The following is a 24,938-nucleotide window of genomic DNA, read 5'->3' as shown; positions in this document are numbered from 1 at the left end:
CTCAATGCTTCATTAAGTAGAGCATATATTCATGGGAGTTATGAACAAACTGCATCTGAATGAAAGAGAAAATAAGAAACTGAAAGAAAAAAAAGAACAAACAGAAATTAACGGGGCTAAAGGCTGCAGAGGGTGTAATTGGATTTGAATAAATTCATCAGGAGGAGGAACATCAGCGAGCGGGGAGCAGCCCTGCGTGCTGCTGATGATGCTTATTGTTTAAACTTCTCTCTCTTAAAAAAAGTATGAAAAGTCTGAAATTGCACCTCAAATGCACGACAGCAACAAAGACAAGTTCCCCTGCTGGGTGATGGGAAAATCTGCCCTGACACTCACAAACTTGGAGACACAAAAAATGGCCCAAAAATTGTTTTGTCAATTGTTAAAAGTTACAGTTGATGATGAGTCGTAGCCATCTGGAGCAGAGTTGTTATTGAGCCATACAATCCGCAGAGGAACACAATATCTGACATTGTTCCACAGGAGGGTCGATTCTTTTCCTTTTTCCTGCACACAGTCGCTGATTTCTTTTAACCAAAGAAAACTACTAAAGTTTTCATTTTCAAGCCAAATCATTTCTTTCTGTCCCTAAACCTGACCAAACTTAAAATATAATATGTAATATTCATCAAAATGTCTAAAAGCAACAAGACAAAAGTAGAAATATATAAATAGCTGTTTATCACATGAGTGTGAGGTGTGTTTATCCAGGATATTATCAACATTAGCAACAGGTTCTAAACAATGTCTGTTGGCATATCTGGAAAAGTAGTTGCCATTTTTTCTTAGAAATTATAAAAGTAAGAAAGTGCTTTCCATCACCTACTGTCATGTTAATATTAGCAAAGGTTAAAATAAATAGTCAGTGCTACTAATTCTACAGTCAGGTGAAATTAAGCCAGTGCAGATGGAGCAATGAGCTCTGGTCAAACCTCAAAAATTCAAAAACACTGTAAAACATCGATTTGATGTTTAGGTTTGCATCATGTATTTAGGGAGTTTTACAGTCTCTGCATCTCTGCAGTTCTCTAAGTTACGTGCCTCATTTCATGCTTGATTTTTCATCGTAATCTGTTTCCATTGCACTTTTTCTAAACATTTCGTTAGTATCAATACACAAAATAGATAGTAAAACACAGCAGCATACAAACCACCCTACCCAACATCTTTCCATTTCTGTTCTTCTTCTTATTTCCTGCCTTACAGATGCTCTTCAAATGTCATCATGTTAGACATTCCCACTGAAACGGCCTTGACTGGTATTAAAATATCTCCAAAAGGCTTCAGAGACTTTGTGTCCGACCTCGTGTTGGATTTATAATTTATATCCTGCTGCACAATAACAGACTCATTAACTGTCATTGGATGATCAGCAGACAGCCTCTGAGTCCTGTCAAAACCCATTTCAGCCTCATCATTATTCCCCCGTCTTCACTCTGAGGACAAACACGAGGACTCCAGTTTTTCATTGAGCAGGGGATTGGAAAAAGATTGTCGATAATAAATGCTCTCATCAACCAAGACGTCAGTGTATCTTTTCACCACCCTCTCTCTCATGAATAGATGGCAGCTGTAACTGCACAGAAAGAAAAAAAAAAATGGCAACACGAGCAGAGAAAGCAAAATGTGCTGTAATTTCATTGTTCTGCTTTGATGGGAGGGGGATGTTTGGAGCCTTAATGCTAATGCCACCGCATTCAGGACAAAAAGTTTCTAAGTGGTTCATTCAGACGAGTCAGAAAGTAAAATAAACACACAAGAGTTCTGCTGTAGAGATCAGCGGGAGGAAATTGATCCCTGCAGGCAAGATGTCATTACACCAAGATTACTGTTGAAGAAAAATTTCAACAAATATATTAGAAAATATGCACTTTCCTCTGAGGCTGTTCCTTATGAAGATAATAGATACTTTCCTGCAGGTGAACCCTCCCATTGCATTACAGTTCTCTTGAAACTTCTCAATAGAAGTTCTCAGATGAATTAAGCTGAAGAGTAAATCTTTTCAAACTAAATCTGACTGTTGGTAACACAGTGAAACACCAAAGCTCAGAACAGACATGTCTGAGTCAGAGGCTGCGGACATTCATTTATTTTTCTCAAATATGGCCCTAATACTCCCTAACATATATTGTCGATGTAACATTATCTAAAAGACTTTGGAGGAAACCTTTTTAATATACTGATTCCCCTCTCCTGAATGAAAGTTAAAAACTGGGAACTTCCACTCAAATGTGGCACCACCGCACATGAGATGTTTGATTTGTGCTTCAGAGTAGGTCTACCTCGAGCAGGAGCTGAACTTTACTTTGTTTCCACCCAGTAACGCAGATCATAAAACTCAGAGAGACGACAGCCCTGACTGCTTTGTGAACAGCTCCATGCTCACACTGAGTTCTAAATGTAAAACATTTTTGTGTCGTCTGCGTGATAAATGTATTTTTAATATGTAGCACAGCTCACAGACAGTTAAATGCACCACATTACCGTATATTTCATTGTCATCCTCAGCCCCTTAGACTTTAAGAAGTTGTGAATATTGAGCATGTCCACTTTCATTTTTCACACTCATCCAACTGCATAACAACCTGGTCATAAGCACGTATGACCACACTTAGGCCTGTCTACTGACTCTTTATTTGTCTTTAGGTCTATACTATGTTTTGTATTATTTACATCATTTGCTGCCTGTCTATGCTGTCTATGGTTGTGTTAAGTGTACTTGCCTTTTTATGTTTGCACATTGAGCTGGGAGAAACACTTAAACAATAAAGTTCACTTTGACTTTAACTGGGTACACAAAACAAGGGCCTATCATCACATCAAAATCAGAAAACTGAATTTAATCAATCTGCTTTCTCATGTAAAGTAGTGGGGATGTAGACTTCTTTACCTGCGGACATTGGAGACTTGGGAAGCTTTGCAGAATTTAAAACCAGCCTCAAGCTATATTATTATTATTATTATTATTATTATTATTATATTGTTTCACCTGCCCAGTCATGACAGTTGCAAATGAGCTGCTAGCTAACTGTGGCACCATTGGATTTGATCGTACATTGTCCCTGTAAAAGAATAAATTAAATGAATAAATATAAATACTCTATATGATTCAGTCAGTCAACCTGCCACCTGTATTTTCTATGGTATAAATATGCAGTGCAGTTAAATGTTAAAAACATTGTTTAGCTGCTTCAGGATCAGCAGTTATCTCTCAGTTAATAAAAGACACGCTCCATCTCTGACTCTGTAAATGAAAGAAAATCATATTCCACTTCTCTGCTCTCAGCGATTCAAGTTTATCACATGCAGCTACAGAACAGACCTGATGCACAGTTGATTCTTTACTTCAGTCACGTTTACAGCTCACATACTGTTCGGCCGTCTTCTCCCAGCATGCTCTGCTCAGACTAACACCGATGAGAAACAGAGGCATTTTCATCCCACTGTGCTGCCACAGATGGAGAATTACACCCGGCATGTGATGGGCTGCAGCTAACAAGCAAACAGAAACCTGCCGCCACTCTCTCTGGTTACCATGGGATACCTGGTAGCGAAACGAAGTCTCATGAAAGAGTTACAGCCTGGGTAGCGAGTGGCGTCTCTTGTATCATCTACATGCAGGCTCGAGTCCTGATTACTGAAGAGAGCTCCGGGGCTATTCCTGCAGCAACAGCTCTGATCTCAGCAGCTCAGAGACCTCAGGATCACTGACGTAGAAAAAATGGGCCTGTGATGTTTAAAAAGAGAAAAAGACAGCAGCTGTTTTACCGCTGCTCTGACACATTACGTTGATTTGGATCTTTAATCTATCTTAACACCGACATCAGTGTGAAGGCCACCAGAGAGGAAATACCCATTCAAGGAATAAACAGAGTAGTGTAAACAAGGACTAAAGCTAGTTTAGCAATGTTTTAATAACCTAGCCTATTGAAAAATGTCAGATAAAAAAGATCTAGATAGATAATATACGTATAAACCATGACAGACTAAGCATGTGAATTCCCAACTCCTGATGTTCAAAGAGCAGGAGTGAATATATTAATTTGGATTGAAAGCTCACTATCTGTACATTCAGCCACTGACTTAATTTTTCATGTAATATAATTTATCCCCATGGAGTCAGTATCACTTCTCTGTGTCTCTGTGTGTGTGTGTGTGTGTGTGTGTTTGCACAGCTTCCATCCTCTGACCTTTGTGTCAGATAGTACAACACTCCAAGGGACGAGGGTTCAAACGTCCTCCCCTCTGTCGCTGGCTGTCCCGGCTCAGACACCTTCCACTGCGACCTTTGACCCTTTAGATATGAAAGTGACCTGCTGCTTCGACTGAGCTCGCAGACACAAAGAGGAGGAGCAGGGATTACCCTCATCACAGCAGTGCAATGACAGAGATGAGATAGATTATGATTCAGTTGTAGCTGTAAGGCTAATAGGGTGGGTTACCACGGGATCTGACAGAACGCAGCAGTCATGTTCATGCAGCCTGTCACATGCAATTATGAGCTTCTTCAAAACTGCAACACAAAGATCTGAGCAGTGTTTTCAGAAAATAACTTAAAACTGTTGTCTAGATTTAAAAAAAGAACTACTTAGTTTTTCTTTTTGATTCAATCATTTTTCTTAAAGCTTTTAAAGTCATTTGAAGTTTAACTAAGTAACTATCTGTTTATATAGTCAAGTACAAGTACATTCTATTCACTTAGTCCAATATCAGAGGTCACACATTTGCCTCAGGGGTTTACCGTCTATAGAGCACCCGACACCTCTGTCCCGAGACGCTCAATTCAGATAACAAACAAACCTTTAAAAGGTAAAAAACTGAAAAAAGCCTCAGAAAGCGCAACAGAGACCCTGTTCAGTTTTGGTATTAACATTTGTCCTGAGTGATCCTAACACGTGGTCAGCACTAAGTTCAGGTATCAACACATGCATGTATGACTATGACCTGCTACAGGTATTTTTACACTTCTCAGTGTCTCTACATTGATTTGATTTTTAATCACAGCGACAATATTAACACTGATCACATTCCTCTTTGATTCAATTGTTAAAAACTCTCGTCATAGCTGCGCACATTCATCCTTTCAGTCGCTCCTGACTCTGCTTTCTCCATCTCCCTCTCACTCACTCGCACAGACAGATACAAAGTCAGACTGAGTGAAAACAACAGCATTTGGTCTTCACAAACACCAACAGTCGCAAATAAATTGTGATTGGATCTCCTAGGAAGGATGTTAATACCAGTCAAGGTTTTTCTAACTGCCTGAGTTTCACCTCTCATGCAAAAGGCTTTTTCAGTTCTCGCTGACAGGGATTTAACCTCCTGTGGGGTTGTTGGCACCTTCGTGTAGCACTTGGAAATTAGTAAGCAGCTAAACTTGTGTTTATGTGGAGAGCAAATGGCATCTGAAATAAAAGAAATAGGAAATAAACAGATGCCGCTCATATCTTTGCACTTCACTCCATCTGTCTGCATATGCTACTCTACTTCTCAAGCTGCAGACTTTTGATGTAGCTCTATGAAGGCCGTGAAATGTGAACTAAAGCTCTAAAAGAGCTCAGCTTGACACATAGGTCTGTAGTTCTGACTTGTTTTCCTGTTGAGGCAGAGGAGAGAGAAAAATACTCCTCATCCCACAGACACGAATCCTCCTGAGCGATAACTCACCTGACAGACAGCGGCGATGACTCGGAGCCGATAGAGACAACAACACTGCGTCTTCATTCGATGTTTCACAAAGAGCCTGCTAACAGCGAACGCCGCTCGCCACATCAAAACCCTCTCAGCTGCCGAGTGCTGCTGCCGAGTGCTGCTGCCGCTGCGTCACGTTTCAGTCTGATAGCTGAGGCTTTTCACCCCGACAGTCAGGACTTCAAATAGCTACAGCTGCAGAAATGACAGAATGGATTTTAAAGAAAACAGCTGAAGGACAGAGTGGCCCTTCAGACGAGCTGAGAAACTGTAAAGTAACAAATTACACTCAACAGGAAAACTTTGTTAAAAAAGTCCTCTTACGGAGCCAAGTTGAAAAAGTTTCTCTCTTAAGTTTGAGATTTAAAAAAATCCTCTTTTATCAGCAAGATTTTAAATAACTGTTTCTCAAAAGGCTTTTAGGAACACCCAGTCAGAGGTGCATTACAGCAGCTGGGTGTTCCTAAAAGGATTCAGAGCCCCCTCCATAGCAGCCAAGCTCATAGCCAAGCCAATAGCAGCGTTTAAACTAATATTCACGACTAAATATCAAACAATTAAAAATAGTTTTGTTTTGGACTGATGTTCACAGGTTTCAAACACACAATAAATATCGGTAAAAAGGTTGTAGTTGAAACAGAGTGAAACAAGTCAAATTGAATGGTCAATTTTGGAAGAAAGCTGAATTAATGAATAATTAGTAATATACTAATGGTTGTACAGACAGTCACTGGAAACACTTGGATCATCCTATAAAATTGTACCTTCACTAGATTTATGAGAAATTATGTACAATCACCAACAAAAGGAAAATGGAAAACTTATTTTTTTAGTTAGATTATTGGATTTGGCTCTTGGGCAGTTTTTTTCCTACCCCTGCTGCTCTTTAGGGCCCTGGGGGCAGTTGCCTGCAGACTTGTGCTGCCAGCTTTAGTTTAAACTTGGCACACACGTTACATTACCAGCAGAATTTACCTTCACAGCTAATTTAGGATTTTGAAGTATTTCAAAGTAGTTTCTAAGAGATAACAGAAGCAAAATTGACCGAAAAAAAGGAAAATATGTAGAAGACACAGACGAAGATGTCAAGAGCGTTTTTGGTTATGAGAGAAGACGCAGAGGTCAATGTGCTGTAAACAAAAATAGAGAATCAATACATCCTGCCCCTGCCTGCTGCACCACCCCTCACCTGTATCCTCTGGAGGATTTGTTGTAAACACACCTGAGTGAAAAATCTCCCACTGCAATTTTCATGTGGGAAAGGAAACCTCTGGAGAAAGTCCTGACCCAATTCTCCACAGGAGGTCATTTCTGAAAACAGCGAAAGTTAGGTGGAGGGAGAGCAGAGACATTTCCTACACGTGTTGAGGTGGTTGACCATCACAACAGAAAGGGCCAACTGGCCAAGTGGGCTTCACCAGGGCATGGCTCTTAAAGAAATGGGGGATAAACCCAAACCCTTTTCAGATAGACGCAGTAAAGAGAAGCTGCGGCAATGGAAAGTAAAAACTCCATGGAATGTATGAGTGAGCAAAGAATACACATATTTTAAAATGAAAAAGAGGAGCCATACACATAGAAGATGCTGACAAAGATTTCAACTTGGAAAGACACCAAGATTCGATAGTTTTGGCGATAAGGGCTGTTGTGCTGTGTAGAAAAACATGTGCTATCTGAAGCAGAGTTTATACGTTATATCCTGTCTCCTGCTGCTCCACACAGACGCCACCACTCACCTGAATAATCCAGACATTTCTTTTTTTATGTTGAACGGATCTGAGCCTGCTTGGCTTATGCCCCCTTGAAAGACAAGTTGTATGGTGGAGGAGTTGCACTAGATATACAAGTATGGCCTTTTGTGAGAGTCTGTTTGGATGCCTGTGTTGTAGCTGGAGCTGGTGAGTACAGGAGAGTCAGTGTGTAGCTGAGGCCCCTGCTGTCAGTGTGTCAGCGCTACATGCTAAGCTGTGACTACAGCAGAGTTATTGATGGGGCCCTGTGGTGTGTTTACCACCACTGCATTGGAATAAATACTGCTCATGTACTTTGTTGCTCAGCTTTTATCTGACTTGTCAGTGTCAGTGCAGTGAGAGTAGCAACTGGTTTCACAGACAGGGATTTTCAATGTGCAAAATAACCTCAGTGTTTCTTTTTATGTAAAGGTTATGGAGAGGCAGGAGGGGTCAGCTGTGTCAGACTTTAACGTGCAAATAGAAACTATTGCAATGTTTGAACAGAAAATACCTTTTTTTTCACGCAATGTAAATTTTGTTGGGAAAAGAATGGCCTGTATCTCTTTCATATGCCGTCACACCTCTATGTGATTGTGTGTAAACTCTAAAGTGAAAGTAGCTCACCACTCTTACATTGCCGATCATATCACACCTTGATGTGCTCAGTTTCCTTTTGTTAAGAAAAACATCCCATCCAGGTAATCGCCTGCTGGAAAAGTGTTCCCTTTATGACAAAATCAACACACTACCCAATCACAGGCGAAGTTCAACTTGGATAAGCGCGTGCTTCTTAGAAAAGGCTTGTCTTTAATCACCCGCTGTTGTTGTTGTGGATGAGGATGTCTCTGACCCTGCTGACCCCCGTCTCACAGAACTGATCCCTGTCTTTTCTCTGCTCTGAGGTCCTGGTTGTTGTGGATCCAGTCATCTGTGGAGAGGGAACAGTCCATGGCTCTATTGATGACAGTTCATTAGTATGCAGGGGGGGCTTTTGCTGTCACTACAGCAACTAAATAACCCCCCACCCCCCAAACACACACATACTAACTCCAGAGGCTTTATATTGTCCCCTCTGATTCACCCACAGTTCATCCCTTCACCAGTCACTGTCTTTGCTGAATTCAGTGAAGATTTTAAAGATTTATTTTGTTGTTGTTTAGTTACTATAAATGTCACAAATACAGCCACAAATAGAATGTCCACTACTTATACTGTTTCATCTGCATTGTTAAGCATGAAGCTTGTCTTTAATGCATATTCTTCAGAAATAATTGAATTGAATTCAGTTAAATCAACAGATTAAGTCTACTGTAGGATCTTAAGCCAGCATTTGAAGGTTGAAGTGATCTTTTTGGATAATAGGGTGCTATGAGCTCTTTAATGTGATGAAGATATGTTTGTAATTTATTGTGACTTTTACAGGGAGCCAGTGCAGAGAAGCTAAGGCAGCAGTAAAAAGATCTATTTTTGTAGTTCCTGTCAGTACTTACGCTGCAGTATTTTGAATCAACTGGAGGCTTTTCACAGACTTAGTGGGACATCCTGATAATTAAGAATTACAGAAGTCTAGTCTAGAGGTAGCTAATGCATCGACTAGTAATTCAATCCTTTTGGGTGTTTCTAACTTTCAAAGTATTGCACGAGTGGAATGAGGCTAAACACTCATTTTATATGCGACTCAAAAAACCTGGTCAAACATATATCCAAGGTTTCTCACAATAGAGCTGGAGGTCAAGGTAATGCCACCAAAAGTATCTGTTGGTCTGAGGTTTTCAGGGCCGGGCACAATGACTCCTGTTTAATCTGAAAATAAAAGTAAAATGTTTTGGGTCATCCAGACCTTCATTTATTTAAGACATCCCTGAAGTTTAACTCAGTGATTACATTCATCTGGTTTCATAGTACAGCTGGAAGTGTGCTGCTTTCTGATAATGGAATATATGTTTGAAATAATCCTGATATTGACTTGAAGTCATATTGCCCAGCCCTGCTACATCAGCAGGAAAATACCCTTGTCCAGTGAAGATAAAGAGAAACATGGACTTGTTAAAGCATTTAAAGGTCCAGTGTGTAAGATTTAGGTGAAAGGGAACTATTGGCAGAAATTTAATGTAGAATAATCCTCATGATGTTTTCATGAGTTCATTTCATCTAAATTATGTGAATTGTAGTTTTCTTTACCCCAGAAAAGGCTCTTTATATTTAAATACTTTATATTTACATCGAGGGGGTCCTCTCTACGGAGGCCACCATGTTTTTGACATTAGTCCAGACTGGACAAACTAAACACAAGTTGAGTTTTTATGAAAACTTAAGGCTACAACAGTTTTTTTTTGTTATGTTTGGAAGGAGAGGGTGAGGTGAGGGGTGTTCAGCTGCATCATGCCATTTCAACACTAGATATCACAGAATTCTACACACTGTACCTTTAAAAAAGTTCCCCTGTGAGATACACCCCCATTATTTAGTTTAACTTTAACTAGTTTCACACAGTCACACAAAGCATCTCAATTTGCATCATCTTATGAACAAGCCCCTTCATTTAAACAATAAATAAGTGCACAATTAGAAATACTGTTGCTATTTGTTAACTCTCAAACCGAAGGTATTAAAAGTGAAGTAAACAGTAACAGAAACGTAAAATGAAATATTGTGTTTGTGAATGCATATCAAACCCAATCATGATTATAGCTACAATGCATTACATATGATTAACCTGATTTACCTTCTTGCATCCCTCAGGTCAGCTGGCGGCGGGGACCTGTGAGATTGTTACTCTGGACAGGGACAGCAGCCAGCCGAGGAGGACCATCGCACGACAGACAGCCCGCTGCGCCTGTAGGAAGGGACAGATCGCCGGGACGACACGAGCCAGACCGGCCTGTGTTGAGGGTAAGATGCTCAACGCCCTCAAATAGCTATAACTGATTGTTGGAGACTCCCAGAAACAAGTTTCACATTTTGAGATCTTAAGATTGGCTTGAGGAAATGTCATTACATTTTTACAAATCTTCACTTGGACTCATGGATGACCTGTGGTGGCCAAAGGTCAATGGTCAAGGTCACCATGACCTCACAAAGCACATTTCTTGCCTTGTGAATGCAATCCTTGAAGCAACTTGAGGGAATTCTTTCACATTTGGCACAAACATTCACTCAAGCTTGGATTTCATCTTGGTAGCGCAAGATTAAAGGTCACAGTTGCCTCACAAAGTATGTTAATGTTTTTCTTGAACATCATATCTTTAGATCAGCTGAAGGGGATTTTGGTTCCTAGAGGTCAACTGTCAAGGTCACAGTGATCTCATGTTACTGTGAATGTGAAATATTAGGACTGCCCAAAGGGAACGTCATTACATCTGGTACAATTCACTTGGACTCAAAGATAAAGTGATTATTTTTCAGTTGTCAAAGTTAAGGTTACAGTGACCTTTATATGCTTTATATAGCATAACAGTTATATAACAGTTAGCAAGCGCTTGTTCCATTTTCTGATTCTTGACAATGTTCACAAAGACCAACTGGATTGTTTCTCCATCAAAGGTTTTCAAACTATGAGGTGCAAAAGGAGATGTTGAGGGGGCAGTTGTGGGGAGATGTGAGGTGAAAGTGCAGAAATAAATTAGTTAGTTAATTTGTCCCACATATTAACACATGCTGCACTAGATGCTGTGACAAAAGGTTGGTACCCAATTGCCCCACTTTACTCCTGAGAGTCAGAAACATAACAAACACACTCCTGAACTTGAGAATCCCCACATTTTAAAAGTTTGTTGGAGTAATGAAGTGATATATGTGTGTAAAATTCAAACAACTACTAACAGTTGATTCTGTATGGGTTGTTTTCTGTTTCAAGCCTGACTACTAAATGAAAACAGAGCAAAGAAAAGGAAATGCTTTATAAGATGCATTAATATAAACAGTTTTCTGTGGCACTGTAAATATAGTTTTTGAAGGTGTTGAGAGTGTTTTTCAGTGTTTGTTTTTTTTCTTTCAAATAAGTAAGAACAAGAATTCATGCCAATCTTTTCCGAGGCTAAAGATAATCTCACATCTTAAGACAAACTTTATGTTTATGAAGGAAATAAACATCTCCTCCATGTCTCTTCATCTGGATTTTGAGGTTCAGAAAGTCACAGCCCAGATGGGAGAAGCCCAATGTTTCATTGCATTTCATCACCAGCTGTCTCCCACGTTCCCCTTCTTATTCTGTCTCTGTTTCTGCCATCTGGAGAAGATGACAACAGCTGGAGGGACTGGGTCTACTCTGCAGGGATTTACAGACACTCCTGGTGATTCAGAGACTTTCGAACAGTTGTTTCGCTGAGTTCGAGATCCACTGGAGCCCAGCCTGCTGCTTTCTCTTCAATAAAGCTTCACTTGAGAGATTTGGGCTGAGTGAGATTTGACCAAGATATTTTCAAATAATCAGCATCAAAACTTCATCTTGTTTATTGGAGAGCTTTGAGCTCCAGCAGAACACTGATGGATTGGTGTATGGATTGTTTGATAACAACATATGGCACATCAGTACAAATTTGGTGCATTGATTTATTTTTTGGGGCTTTCGTCTTGGTATTGCTAAACTTGGAACTTGGAACAAATCGAAAAAAAAGTTCTTCAATACACACCTAGGAATACGTCTGTTGATAAGTTTTGCTTTCAATGTAAGATTGCACAAAACTTGTTTAATTAAATGACTCTTTGCTTACGAATGGTTTTGGTCTAAAAACATAATGCACCAGTCAAAAAAAAAACAATTTAAATATGATATGTGCAGAAAAAGAACATGATTTTGCTAGCCTATGTCAGCATAAAGAAATAGTCTGTATTTATATACAGTATTTCTAGTCTTGATGGCCACTCTAAGCACTTTGCAGTTTTGCTGTACACCCATTGACACAAACATTCATACAATGCATCTATATGCAGGGCTTTATCTATTACACATCAATCCCACACTGCAGTTATGGGCAATATGGGGTCAGTTTCTTGCTCAATGACCCCTCAGCATGAGGAATGGGAAGCCTGGGATCCAAACACAGATTTTCTGTAGATGACCCGCTCTATCTGCTGAGCAACAGCCACATACAGGTTAAAGTTTATGTGGATGGTTCTGAACAGGTTAAAGTTTTTGAGTTGTTGAATCAGAACGTGTTATAGTTTGTGTGGTTGGATCAGAACAGGTTAAAGTTGTTGTGTTGTTGAATCAGAACAGGTTAAAGTTTGTGTGGTTGGATCAGAACAGGTTAAAGTTTGTGTTTTCAGCGTTCAGAGCTGTTTGAACACTCTGCTGCTTTAGGATGCTATTTTCTACAGCATACTTGGCTGGTAAACATGGCTAATTGCTATGACCTGCTTTCTGAGCTCAGAGACTCAACAGCAGCTTCCTGTTTTTTATTTCCTTACTGTCTGAAACCTTTTTAAACTCTCAGTGACTTAGAGTTTAGGTTTTAGAAAGCTATTTGGTTTTTATTCTTGGTTGAAAGAAATTACATTTACCTTGGATCTGTCTTCCAGCTCCACGAGTCCAACATTTTCAATCTAAATTCCATCAGCAGCTTCTGGTCAACCACTGCAGTTCACTAATGAAACGTTAAGGTACGCCGTGCAACTAAAAACACGTGGACACCTGAATATTCCAGCCATGCAGGATAATTGGCACTTGTGTTTTGAAATATAGTGTGACTTACATCAGAGAGCCTGCATGTGGGCTTTAGGTGACAAATCATTGTGGATGGAAAATGTCCTTTCTAAGGTGTTTGGAAGAAACTTTGGCTTTCATCTCTGTCTCTGTGAGACCTTTAAAGAGCTGCATGTTGGTATTAATGTCAGTTTGGGTTTTCTGTTACAATCTGCTGTTACACAAACTCTAAGGTCTCTTGAACGTATCAGGGTTAAACACAAAAATGGAAAGATAAAGTGTCACCGGGACAAAGTTAACAAAAAAACATCATGCACCCACATCACATGACCTGTACACAGAGGTGGAAAATCTAATTATTTATTTTATTTCACAGAAATTAACTGGATTATTTAACTTTTGTTGTTTTTCTAAATTAAGTGTAAATACCACAGCAATAAACTTCTTGAAATAAAAACATCAACAGTAAAATAAAGGTTGGAATTTTTATAACGCGAACCTATTTTTTTTATGGCGAAAACCCACAGCCTTACATTGCTGAATATATGTTTTTGTGTTTGCATTATTCGAGAAAAATCTAACTGAAAGTTTTTCTCTTTAAATTGATTGGTTAGTCAGTGTCTGGCAACTGCTGCTGCCAGACATTTCTTCCAGAATTTGACAGGGTTTTTTTTCACTGTGTACTGTAATACTGTTATACAAATCAAAGCTGTGCAGTTATTAGTAAGAAAATATGGTAAAAATCAAAAGATAAAGCATCCATTATGCTGAATGGCCACTGTTACACAATTATAAACGGATGCATCCTGCATGTTTTTCAAACTCAGTTAATCTTTAAATACTAAAAAATATGCATGGCAGCATTGTTTTGTTTGGTCCGATCAACAGTCCAAAACCCAATATGCAGTTATCAATGATTTAAAACAGAGAAAACTATAAAATCCTCATATATTTTAAAAGGAATCAGGTAATGCTCTGAATTCTTTGCTGGAAAAATGACTACAACATACTATCGGTTTTCAATGTAACTGAATATTTCTTTTGTCAATTGACTAATTGATCAGTGCAGCTCTACAATTCTTAAAGCAGTATGCAGTTGTTGGTGGAGGTGATTCTAAATTTATCAACTTTATATATATATACTTTAAATATATAGAAATAAAATGAGACTTTGTGTTTTATGTTGTGATATGTTTGGATTTTTTTGAAGCATTTTCTTGTGCTTGATTCTGCTTCTGGGTTTGTTCCCTCATGGTTGATGCACTTATTGTAAGTCACTTTGGATAAAAGCGTCCTCTAAATGAAATGTAATGTAATGATATATGTAATTGATACCACTCATTAATGCATTTCACCTTTTTGCACCTACATATACGTCTGTGCATCCTTTTTTTCTTTTTTTGTGTGTTTAAAGTTTTATTTAACTTAAGAACAATTCAAATTAAATGAAAATTCAAATATATTTTCTATAAGTGTGCGGTCAGTGCCAAGTCACAGTTTAGAAATGTTAAAGTAAAACTCAGATTTCAGCAGCAGATACAGTGAGTCTGTATCTTCATGACCTTTACTGAGTTTCTGAGAGCTGCATGTTGGTATTTATGTCAGTTTGTATCTGAGGCGCTTGCTGGCTTTGTTTTATGTGGCTCTGCTTCCTGAAACCCACCAGCAGAGCCCCGACTGCCAAACTCAGTAATGCTCTCACGTTCAGGCTGGATTACCTCACAACAGTCTGAGTGTTGGCTCCTGTGCACAGGTTCCGCTCCGGATAGGATAATCCCAGCATGCATCACAGGGAGGCTGCATCGTCCAGAGGATGCCATTTAGAGCTAGCATGTTAGCAGATGTTTCTTATACACATCTTCTGCTCCAAACACTGCTGCGGACGGGGGAAAAAAGATGCTGCTGCTGTTTTACTCTGGACATTAATATAATCAGACTAAGAGCGTTGAATCAAAAAGGCCACAAGGCTTTGAGGCAGTGTGGGGAAACAAACAGATGAGACCTTTTTATTTCTCATTAGGTGGAGATGAACTGAAAAGGGCAGAGAGGCGGTGCGGTGCGTTCAGGGACTGTTGTCAAATATTGAGAATGATTCTTGACGTCAGAATAGAGGAAAAGAAAAATAGTTCAAGGAAAAAAAGTTTGTATGATGAAGTAGAAGAGTGAACTTTTGAGAAGGTTTTGTTCACTAACAAAGGCTTTATGTAATTATTAATAATATATCATATTGTATATTAATTCCTAAGAATTTTTGATTATGACTTCAATAAACATTATATGAAAACAGTTCCATTCATGATTTCTGATCTCATATTTACAGAAGTTATATGTTTAGATCATGTAATTTGTACTTTGCACAATTATCACATAATCTGATATTTTGATAGATCTCATAATTCAATTAAGACCTCATTTTTAGGTTTATATTTTCTTTTGTCTTTACTAATTATTCGACAACTTGTGATTATGTCATACCTAAATAAAGAAAAAACTATTATAACTTTGGCTATATTTACAGCTAACTGTTAAACAGACCTGTGTCTAAGATTCTATGAATGCTATTTGTTAGTTATGAAATCTGGATCATTATTATGATATTCTAAATTATAGTCTGTCTTTAAATCCCTGTAAGAAAATGTAGTAAAAAAGTAAAATAAAGGTGAATGGACTAAAACTGATGAAAAAAGAAGGAAAAAATGAATGAGGGAAAGATTTTAAAGTTGATAAAATGGGATGATTTTCTTTTCCCCTCTGAGGCTTACAACACATGTTGAGTATTAATGGTTTCTCTGACCACTTCTTGTTTAGACTGGAGCACTATTTTTATTTTTTCATTTTTTCCATCTGTTTATTCTTTGCCTCATTTCTTTTCATTCCTCTCCTTCCTCTCTGTTCTCCGTCCTCGGGGGACAAAACAGCGTCCCTCCTTCTGGACGCTGTCTTTGATGAATGAAGCGATTACAAAATGGCCTCCTCTCTATTTGGATAAATGGACTGTGCTGAGCGGCGGCGGACAGATCTACGTTTCAGCCGTTCATTAATCAGCGTGGTGATGCAGCACTCGCAGGTGTTCAGGTGTTCACTGGTACCTGAGATTAATCCACTGCATCTCCATAACACGCTGTTTGTTAATGTGAAAGTCTCTTTTCTGTTTCTGACTGTTTTGTATATTTAACACCTGAAAACTCCTTCATCCGTCCTGGGATGGTCAGAAATAAAGATCTGCAGGATAGGGGCAGTTATTTAAAAAAAAAAAAAAAGAATAACTATATGCTATATTTATTCAATCAAATTACAAACTAAATGCTAGAATTACAAAACAAGATCTTTAAAAAGACTGTGTTGGCCTCTGTTTTTTTATAGATGTATGAATGATGACTGCTCTTAATAATCTTAATAATGTGTGTGTATATATATATATATATATATATATATATATATATATATATAAACTGTATATATATTTTATGTGTGTGCTAGTGTGTGTGTGCTCATCTGTTCATCAGGCGTATACCTGCATTATGCAAGATTGTGTCCATTAATCAGATTAGATCATACTGCTGGACCAGACAAACTCTTATGTGTGCATACATCTTGACTTTCAAACTGATGTGATTGTGACCTTGAAGTTTGGGCTGCTCAGTTTAATCAGTGTGGTTTGTTTCAGGCCCTGGTTGGATACTTTTATCAGATCCACTCTGTTTTGTTTTTCTCTCTGAATTACTGTGTTCAGGCTGACTGTTTCCAGATGATTTAGGGAAACAGCTGCATTTTCAGCCTCGCTGTGAGGCATCTGATAAAACACTGAGATACTGCTGAGGTAATGGAGTTGTTATGGAGGGAAGCGCCAGGCTTGGTCACTCAGTCCAGTGATGCACTGGGATGATGACAGAAAAAGAGAAATCAACAAATGGTGCGGCTGCTGCAGGCTTCCATCCTCGCCTCAGGTGATTACATGTTGTCCCCTCATGCAGGGCAGTGCTGTTTCTCACCACCCAGTTCTTTGAAAACCCCATCAGGTCTCAGGGGGAACTTGAGGAGGCTCAGTGCTGCACTGCTGAGTCACAGGAAGAAAGGTGGTGAAATGTGTGCTTAGAAACCAAACCTGAGAGATAACATGAAATCACACATTATATCAACTAGTCCAGTGCCACTTCTAAACCTGCCTGTTTGTAATGGGCTTTTTGCTTGGTCTGTGGTAATGTTCCAGGGCAACTTCAGAATATTTCCTTGTCATTAGTGACTCCTCTTCAAACAGTTCTACAATATACTGTCATTTTTATTTTGTTTGTGTGCTGGACTTTGTGTGCAGAGCTTTTTATAAACAGTCTATGGTGCAGAGTGAAGTTAGAAAACTTTGTGTTCATCCTTCCTGGTTCGTCTGTAAAGTGGATTTTATTATTGTTCATGTATGTAGCATATATATATTTACATGTATATACATGCATATGTTGATGATTTAGTAAACTAATCAACACAATTTTCACACCCAAGTTCAGAGATTGTCATGATAAAGCCTCTGTAATTCAGCTTAATTGATATAAAGCACTGCAGCAACAAAACATGTTGTGCTTTTACTTTGAAGACAAATTAGTAAAGAGGAAGTGATGCTCTGAATGTTGCTGCCATGATGGAGATCAGATACCCATGAATGTATGTGTCAGCCTTTGGTGAAATAGAAGAACTGTCATTGGTTTGACATAGTTGCAGACCACTGCTGTCTTTTTAGCCAGGACATAGAAGAAGACATGTTCAACTCGGTCAGCATTCTGAAGCCACACTGCCTCGCCCCATACTGACTGCTACAGAGCACTGGTCGCATGTTTGTCGGTTTAGAGGACTCTCTCCAGGCTGACTCACCATTGGGGATATAACCAGAAAAGACGTTGTATCAGTGGGTAGTTGAACCATAAACAAGTTTGTACCAGCCCGCTTAGTGTTCCAGGACTGGGCTCGAGGTGGAGCTGTGCATTCCACTCTGTTACACCTATGCTTCTATCAGTTTCTGTCTTCACCTATTTTGCCTCATCCAATGCGAGATTTTGCTTTTGCTGGGTTGAGTTTCCACATTTACCTCAGTTGTTCCATCTTCCACCATTTCCCTCACATAGCAAGCAATTAAGAGTTTTGAGTAATCAACACGGCCAGATGACATCAGCAAGTTTACCAGGATGGATGGTGGTTGTTGATATATTTTGTGTCTTTTTGATGGATCTTTGTGAAGTGTTTGTCCAAAGCTAGCATGAATATTTCCTGGACATATTTCTTTATTTCACACATAGACACGATGCTGATATCCTTCTCATTACTTCTCCTTTGGTGCACACTTTATGCCATTTGTAATTCCAACTCCCTCTTTAACCTGAACTAAATTCTAAAAATAACTTTTAATGAATTAAGGAGCATCTGAAGTGTTTTCTGGTTCCAGAGCATTTCTTTTTCTCCATCTCGGTAAAGGCGTGAGGCAGTGGGAGAATTTAATTAAGTGTCATGGCTGAGAGGAGCTGCTGTTGTTCAATAGGAAATTGGTTTGATAATTGGGGGCTAAAAGGCTATCACAATCATACTAGTAGTCAGCTGCTCCAAAGGGAGAACTGATTACCTGGTTATGTATCTGAGGCCCAAGCAGACTTTAATTTTCTTCATCCTTCCCCAGGCTGAGCTCGTAGAGTGTAATTCAGTGCAGGGAATGAGGGCAACGCTGGAATGATGGCAGTGACTGGGTCAGGAAAGTATCGCACAAACAGCAGGGAATCCTCTGGGTGTGTGTGTGAGTGGCTTTTACACAGGATACCTGCTGTTGGTTCTTGTAAAAACATAAACCACCATTATATCTATACTGTATCAGGTTGTCATGTCATTTCCATTTATATTGCAATACATTATATTTATATAATACTATGGTATTTGATATAATGTCATCAGTGTTGCATTGTTTCACGACATGTTACATTATGTCACATTACTATGTGATACATAATGTCCTACTACATGGGGTTGGGGTTACTAATGGTACTGTACCTTAAGGTAAGATAAGATAATGCCTTGTTTTTAAATATGTTGCATGAAATGACCTTCACCTTGTGTTACATTACTTTGTGTTTCTCTACCTTGCATTATTACTTTACCTTGTATTACATTTCCTTAAGTAATATAACTTAGAATTATTTATTTTATTTTATTTATTTCGAACTCCCCAGCACAGCAAACCTAAAAGGATAAGCGGTATAGACAAGGGATGGACGGATGAGTTGATTATGTTATTTTGCCTTGGGTTACATTGTAGACTTGGTTTAACGTTGCCTTGGCGTCACACTGCCCTGCAAAAAGTTTAATTGCTTATGTTAATGTATTTGTTGAACATTATGTTGTATTATTATGTGTTGTATTTAATAGCAGTATTTGTGTTATGTTCCACTGCATTGTTTAATGGCATGTTATGTAATGTTATCTAATCATGCTACCCTTCATTGTGATATATTGTGTTATGTTATGATTCCTTGTGTTAAGCCCAATTCATGCTTCTGTGTGGAAGCTATGCCGTAGCAATGGCGAGAGGATCGTGCTGGATTTGGAACTGATAGATGTTGGACGGCAATATTTTTTTTTAAAGAACTGCAGTCTGCGTCACCTCATCACATAGTTACATTTCAGGGGAGGTGCACCTCAGGGAATGGCATGGGGCTCTGCTTCTGGTACATATCTACTCATAAGCTACAGTGTAGCTTTGACGCAGAAGCATGAAGTGGGCTTTACATTACTATGCACTACATCACATTACATGACTTTATGTTCCACTGGTTCATTAATCCTCTTTTGTCATGGTATGCTTTTTCATGCATTATTATGTTAGTTTACCTTGCCTTTACATTTGATCTACTGCATTGCATCATGTGGCTATCGTACCTCAAACTATGCTGATATTTTGCTTATAATAAAACCAGATTGTTTAAAAAGCCACAGTGAGGGCAATGAGTTTTCACTTACGAATAGTGTATACAGAAGAATCCTAACAGCCGGCACACTGATGACATACATTCTGTATATATTGTACTCAGGAAATGTTTCTTTAATTTTTTTGCTGAGTTTGATGCTCCTCTTATCTCTCCTCTCGCTAATCAGGTTCATCTCCATCTGATCTCCCTCATATGTTTTCCCCTCTGGGTACAGAGGCCGTATCTGATTAGATGCGCACACTGTTAACTGCTGGCAGATGTTTGTTTGATATTCTTCCGCTGTGGCATTGACAGTATTTTTACTTTGTAGTGTCGTGCATTAATGATCCAGAGTGACATTGTCATGTACTTGATCACTGTGGCCTTTGACCCTTCTTCAGTTCTGTCTGTATTTGATGTTAATTATCTGATGTTTATATCGTCTAAGAATTATTAAAAAAGGGAAGATCCACAAATAATACATATTTACATATTTAAGGGCACGATGAGAAATGGAGAGCATGAGTTACACACTGGAGGTGTGAACGAAGGGAGGTGATTTTCAGTAAAGAAAGGTCTGCACCGTCAGGGGTGTATGTCATGGAGCTGCATTGTGGGATATGTGTTCACTGTTTTGGGAGTTTGACCAATACCAGGGATGAAAAATTGGGATATCCGTGAACATCCTTAGATTCTTTTCATTTCTTTTCATCGTCTTAAACACACTCATCCTCCTCTTCATGATCCTCCTCTTCATCATCCCCTCCGCTCCCTCTGTGGGCCAATTGGGGAGCCACAATATGCAAATGTAGTTGTGAGAATGTCCTATTTATTTATAAATAGCTGAGCTTTTGATGAGGAGGAGGTGTGTACAGTAAACAGGATCATTCCTATGATGTTGGACTGAGTTTGGGTTTCAGAATGTTTTGAAGATAATTTCAAGTAGAAAAATAAAACTAACAGAGAGGGAAAAAAACAATGCATTTAAATAAAAATATTGAGAATTAGCTGTGACATAAAAGGGAAACAGTTTTCCTCCAAGTTTAAATGAAAATATAATTAAAATGGTTAGAATACAATTTTAATTTAAAGACTAACAAATTGTCATGGTAAGAGTAGAGTTATTAATATATTAAATTGGTAAGTTTACAACAAATAAATGTACAAATGTTACAAGACAGAAGTTAAGAAAAGCATGAATCAGGGTCAATTTATTTTTCTTTCTAATGTTAATTACTGTGATAGTCTGTATGTAGGTGTATACATTTACCAACATGCACAAACCATTTTGGATGTTAAGGTGGGATAACAATGTGTACACAGGAATGAAGCTGAAAAATATGAGATATTCAAGGTATTACAGCAAGAGAGAACTGGCTAATTACTTGTTCAAACTCTCCAAACTGTCATTTATCTGCTTTTGTCTGTTTAAAATGTAAAAAAAACATTGAGGACAAAACCATCAGATATTATGTAAAAAGTCTGAGGACAGTCAGGAGGAACTGAGCCACATCGACAGGTTTATACAAATGACATGAAACCTCACCTGTCTTTTCTCCCACTCTTCTTCAGTTCGTATCGTCAGGAGTCGACAGTGGTGTGAGATGAGTCCTTGTTTGGACGATGAAGGTTGTGATCTCCTGGTCAATCAGTCGGGCTGGACCTGCACGCAACCAGGAGGCCGAGTCAAGACCACCACGGTGAGAAGTGAACTGTACCCTTGTGTTTGTCGTGTGACAGATATTCCACAGGTTTACACCTTAGATTGGGTCCTGCCATGTCCCAAAACTGGTGTGGGGTCATTGTGAAGAAGGCAGGTATATACACATACTGCTGGAAGGCATTCGGAGACAGCTCCCATCCTCTTCTGCCCCTTGACTGTCTATCTTATACACGCACCATTTGATTCATTGGCTGAGACAGTCGCCTGGGCCAGTGGTTTGTGCGGTGCTGCACCACCGCACTCTTCAGACACGGTTTAGCCCCGGCTGTCTGAGCACCAGCTGCCTGTACCAGTGGTTCAAACAGATCAGGACGACCATCAGGAAACTTAGGAGACGGGAAGCCTCTTCTTCATATGACATTTCTGTTCAAAAGTGTGTGAGCTGCAACTGAAGTCGTAGCCAGTGGCGGATTTAACAATTTGGGGGCCCAAGGCGAACACAGGCATGGGGCCCTCCGCATACGTAGTTCTCCATCTTCTTTCATTATAAAATGAGTCCTACTTGTCACTTCTTCCCAACCCAACAAAACATATTAACAGACAAATTCACTCACAGTAAAATCTTATTTTCATAAACAATATGATCTCTGTACAATAAGAATGAACCATATTGTCTATTCACATGGAATATCTGTCATCTATAACCCTGGTTTTCAGCAGGATCTCAGATTAGGTTGATGATAGGCCTCTGTTTTATATCTTGTTTTAATTAAGTGAGAAGATAACACACAAGGAAATAGGAGGTCAATTATGGAGTTACTGAAATAATAACAAAATATACTCAATTTCCCTTTGTCCCTATCTTTCTCTTCCTCTCCCTTGAATGTTTTTATTTTCATGTCTTTCTCTTGAAAACGCTCACGTTGGAGAGCGACACACACAGGATTCAGTGTTTAAGTGACACAGGTTCATGATCCAACACCGTCCATTAATAACTAAACACATGATCAGCATCTGAATAATCCCAATAAAAACGGAACAAATGAACGTGAACTCGTTCATTCTCATCTGTATGAACTGAACTAGTTCTTTTTAAGTGTGAACTGGCATCGCTACTCGTCAGTTTCCACCCTGAATCGGTCCGCCTCTGCCCATAACCTCCTCGCATTGTTCACAGAATAGTAAAACATATACATATAAAACAGAATAGCTGCTTAGTGCTGGATTTAATCTTTAGAATCTTGATTTTAAGAATATTGGAAGATCAATGGCATGCCCATTTAAGGAGATCACAATTCATATAAAATTGAATTGAATGACAAGAAACAACTAGACGAGCAAAAAAAAAAGAGTTGGATGAGGAGAGGAAACAAATGGAGGAGGAGGAGAAGGAACTCAATGAGAACAAGAAACAACTCAACGAGCAAACGAAAGAGCTGGAAGAGGAGAGTAAACAAATGGAGGAGGAAAAAAAGAAGAAGAGAAGTCTTTCGATTAATTAGAAAGATATTCAGTCCTCAGGCCAAGTATCAGTAGCTCCCTACACCTTAATACCTTCCTCCTGTAGCTCACCCTCTCACATTCCCTTTATCACCCCCCTTATCCCCTGCTATACCCCTACCCCCTCATAACCCTCTTTCCCTCTCAAAAGAAAATGTATATATGTGTATAAATAAATATTAGGTAACATTAAAAGGAGTGTATGTTCATTTTAAGTGAATTTGTATGTATCATACATTGTCACTTACAATGCAAAATTTCCTTTAAAAGATGGTCCCCTTCACATTTATACATGCATGTCTACACCATGACTAAGGTTTTCTGTCACTGGATTTTTTGGAATGATCCGTTCTTTCTGACATCTTTTGTGTTTGCGCATCAGAAACTTGAAAATGGAGCATTGATGACCATTTATAGGCTTTATTCACAATCCCTGACATTTACTCAGCAAACCACGCCGGCCCCACGTAGACTGACAGCCCCTGGCGGATTAAAGAGCCATTAAGCCAAAGCCATTCAAGAACCCCTGGCTGGCAAATCCCAGCCAAGCATCACTAGAAGACTGCAGGCTCCTTGCATGGTTTGCCATAGCGATGGAAAAAGTGCGGTCACTAAGTACAAAGTGGCGGTTAAGTATTAGATTTATTAAGAAAACAGAACAAGTTCATAACTCCGTCAGTACCCAACGTCCCCTTTAAATTCAACCAAGCTGCACCAAAGCTTCACACGTTCGTAGATGAACAAACATTTGCTTCTTCTGCTATCTGTGATGACGGGTAAAAGACTTTATTGCCATAAGTTCTTCATTTGACTGATATTGTTGGACTAAGTAGTTAGACTACTGCCACAATTACTATGGAGTGCTCATACTGTGTAATTTTTGAGTAACCCTCTGTCAAAAGAACAAAGCCTACCTCTTTCAAGATAAATTCAGATTCCTGACGGTGGTGAAGCCGGGGTAACTCAATTCTGAAATTTGAGAAATTCCATAATTGTCCCACAATTGTACATTGAATTGGTTTCGTCTGCTTTCAAAAACCCATTGCACAAAAAGGTCTGACAATAACTGATATATCTGTTTTCAGGGAAACTTTGACTACACACTACACCGAAATCAAGCATTATTACTATATGTGCTGTATTTGGAGATATACCACATATGCTTCGAAACACTGGGTACTGGGTAAACTTGCCGGGTGATCTATGTTTTACCAGTTTTTATTTGAAAGTCACTAGTTGTTTCCATAAATCAATATCCGAGGTTGAATACAAGCAAAAATAGAAAATTATCTGATAAGCATTACATGGTCCCATAAAGCGCATAATTTGGCAACATAGATAATTTAGCCCTTAAGCTATATTGCAAATGTGTGTGTGTGTGTGTGTGTGTGTGTGTGTGTGTGTGTGTGTGTGCGTGTGTATTTCTTAAGGCATTTTCTGAATTTCTAGGGAGAGACACTTCACACCAAACTTAGGGATGAAGTTACAATTTAACTTTATTTATTATACGATTCATCTCTTTTGGCCAATAAATTACACCTTAAATATTACAAAATACTACGGCACTATGTTTGAACCATGTAGTTGCTCCATGTTGCATCACTTCAAATAGCTACAGTTTATGATCATCTGCAGTTTCTGTTTCTTTACCTGCAGTAGAGTCTTGTCACCGACACTTTTATAAAAAAATAAAATAAAATATAGACCATACATCAGCTTTGGCCTGCAAATTGTTGCTGTTCACTTCTGGAGCTTTGAGCTGTATCAGATCA

General features: G+C 38.9%; 1 protein-coding gene across 1 annotated transcript in view; it reads left to right on the top strand.

The window, feature by feature from the left end:
- LOC109624258 (chemokine-like protein TAFA-5) overlaps nucleotides 1–24,938 on the top strand; it is a 47,133-nt gene that overhangs the window by 6,015 nt on the left and 16,180 nt on the right. The window contains exons 2-3 of the mRNA XM_020078809.2: nucleotides 10,167–10,316; nucleotides 21,576–21,703. Of these exons, the coding sequence (XP_019934368.2) occupies nucleotides 10,167–10,316; nucleotides 21,576–21,703 (278 nt within the window). The remainder of the gene's footprint in view (nucleotides 1–10,166; nucleotides 10,317–21,575; nucleotides 21,704–24,938) is intronic.

Source organism: Paralichthys olivaceus, chromosome 7, assembly GCF_024713975.1.
Source record: "Paralichthys olivaceus isolate ysfri-2021 chromosome 7, ASM2471397v2, whole genome shotgun sequence".
NCBI lineage: Eukaryota > Metazoa > Chordata > Actinopteri > Pleuronectiformes > Paralichthyidae > Paralichthys > Paralichthys olivaceus.
The sequence above is the reverse complement of the archived record's forward strand: the minus strand, read 5'-3'. Positions and strand labels throughout refer to the sequence as shown.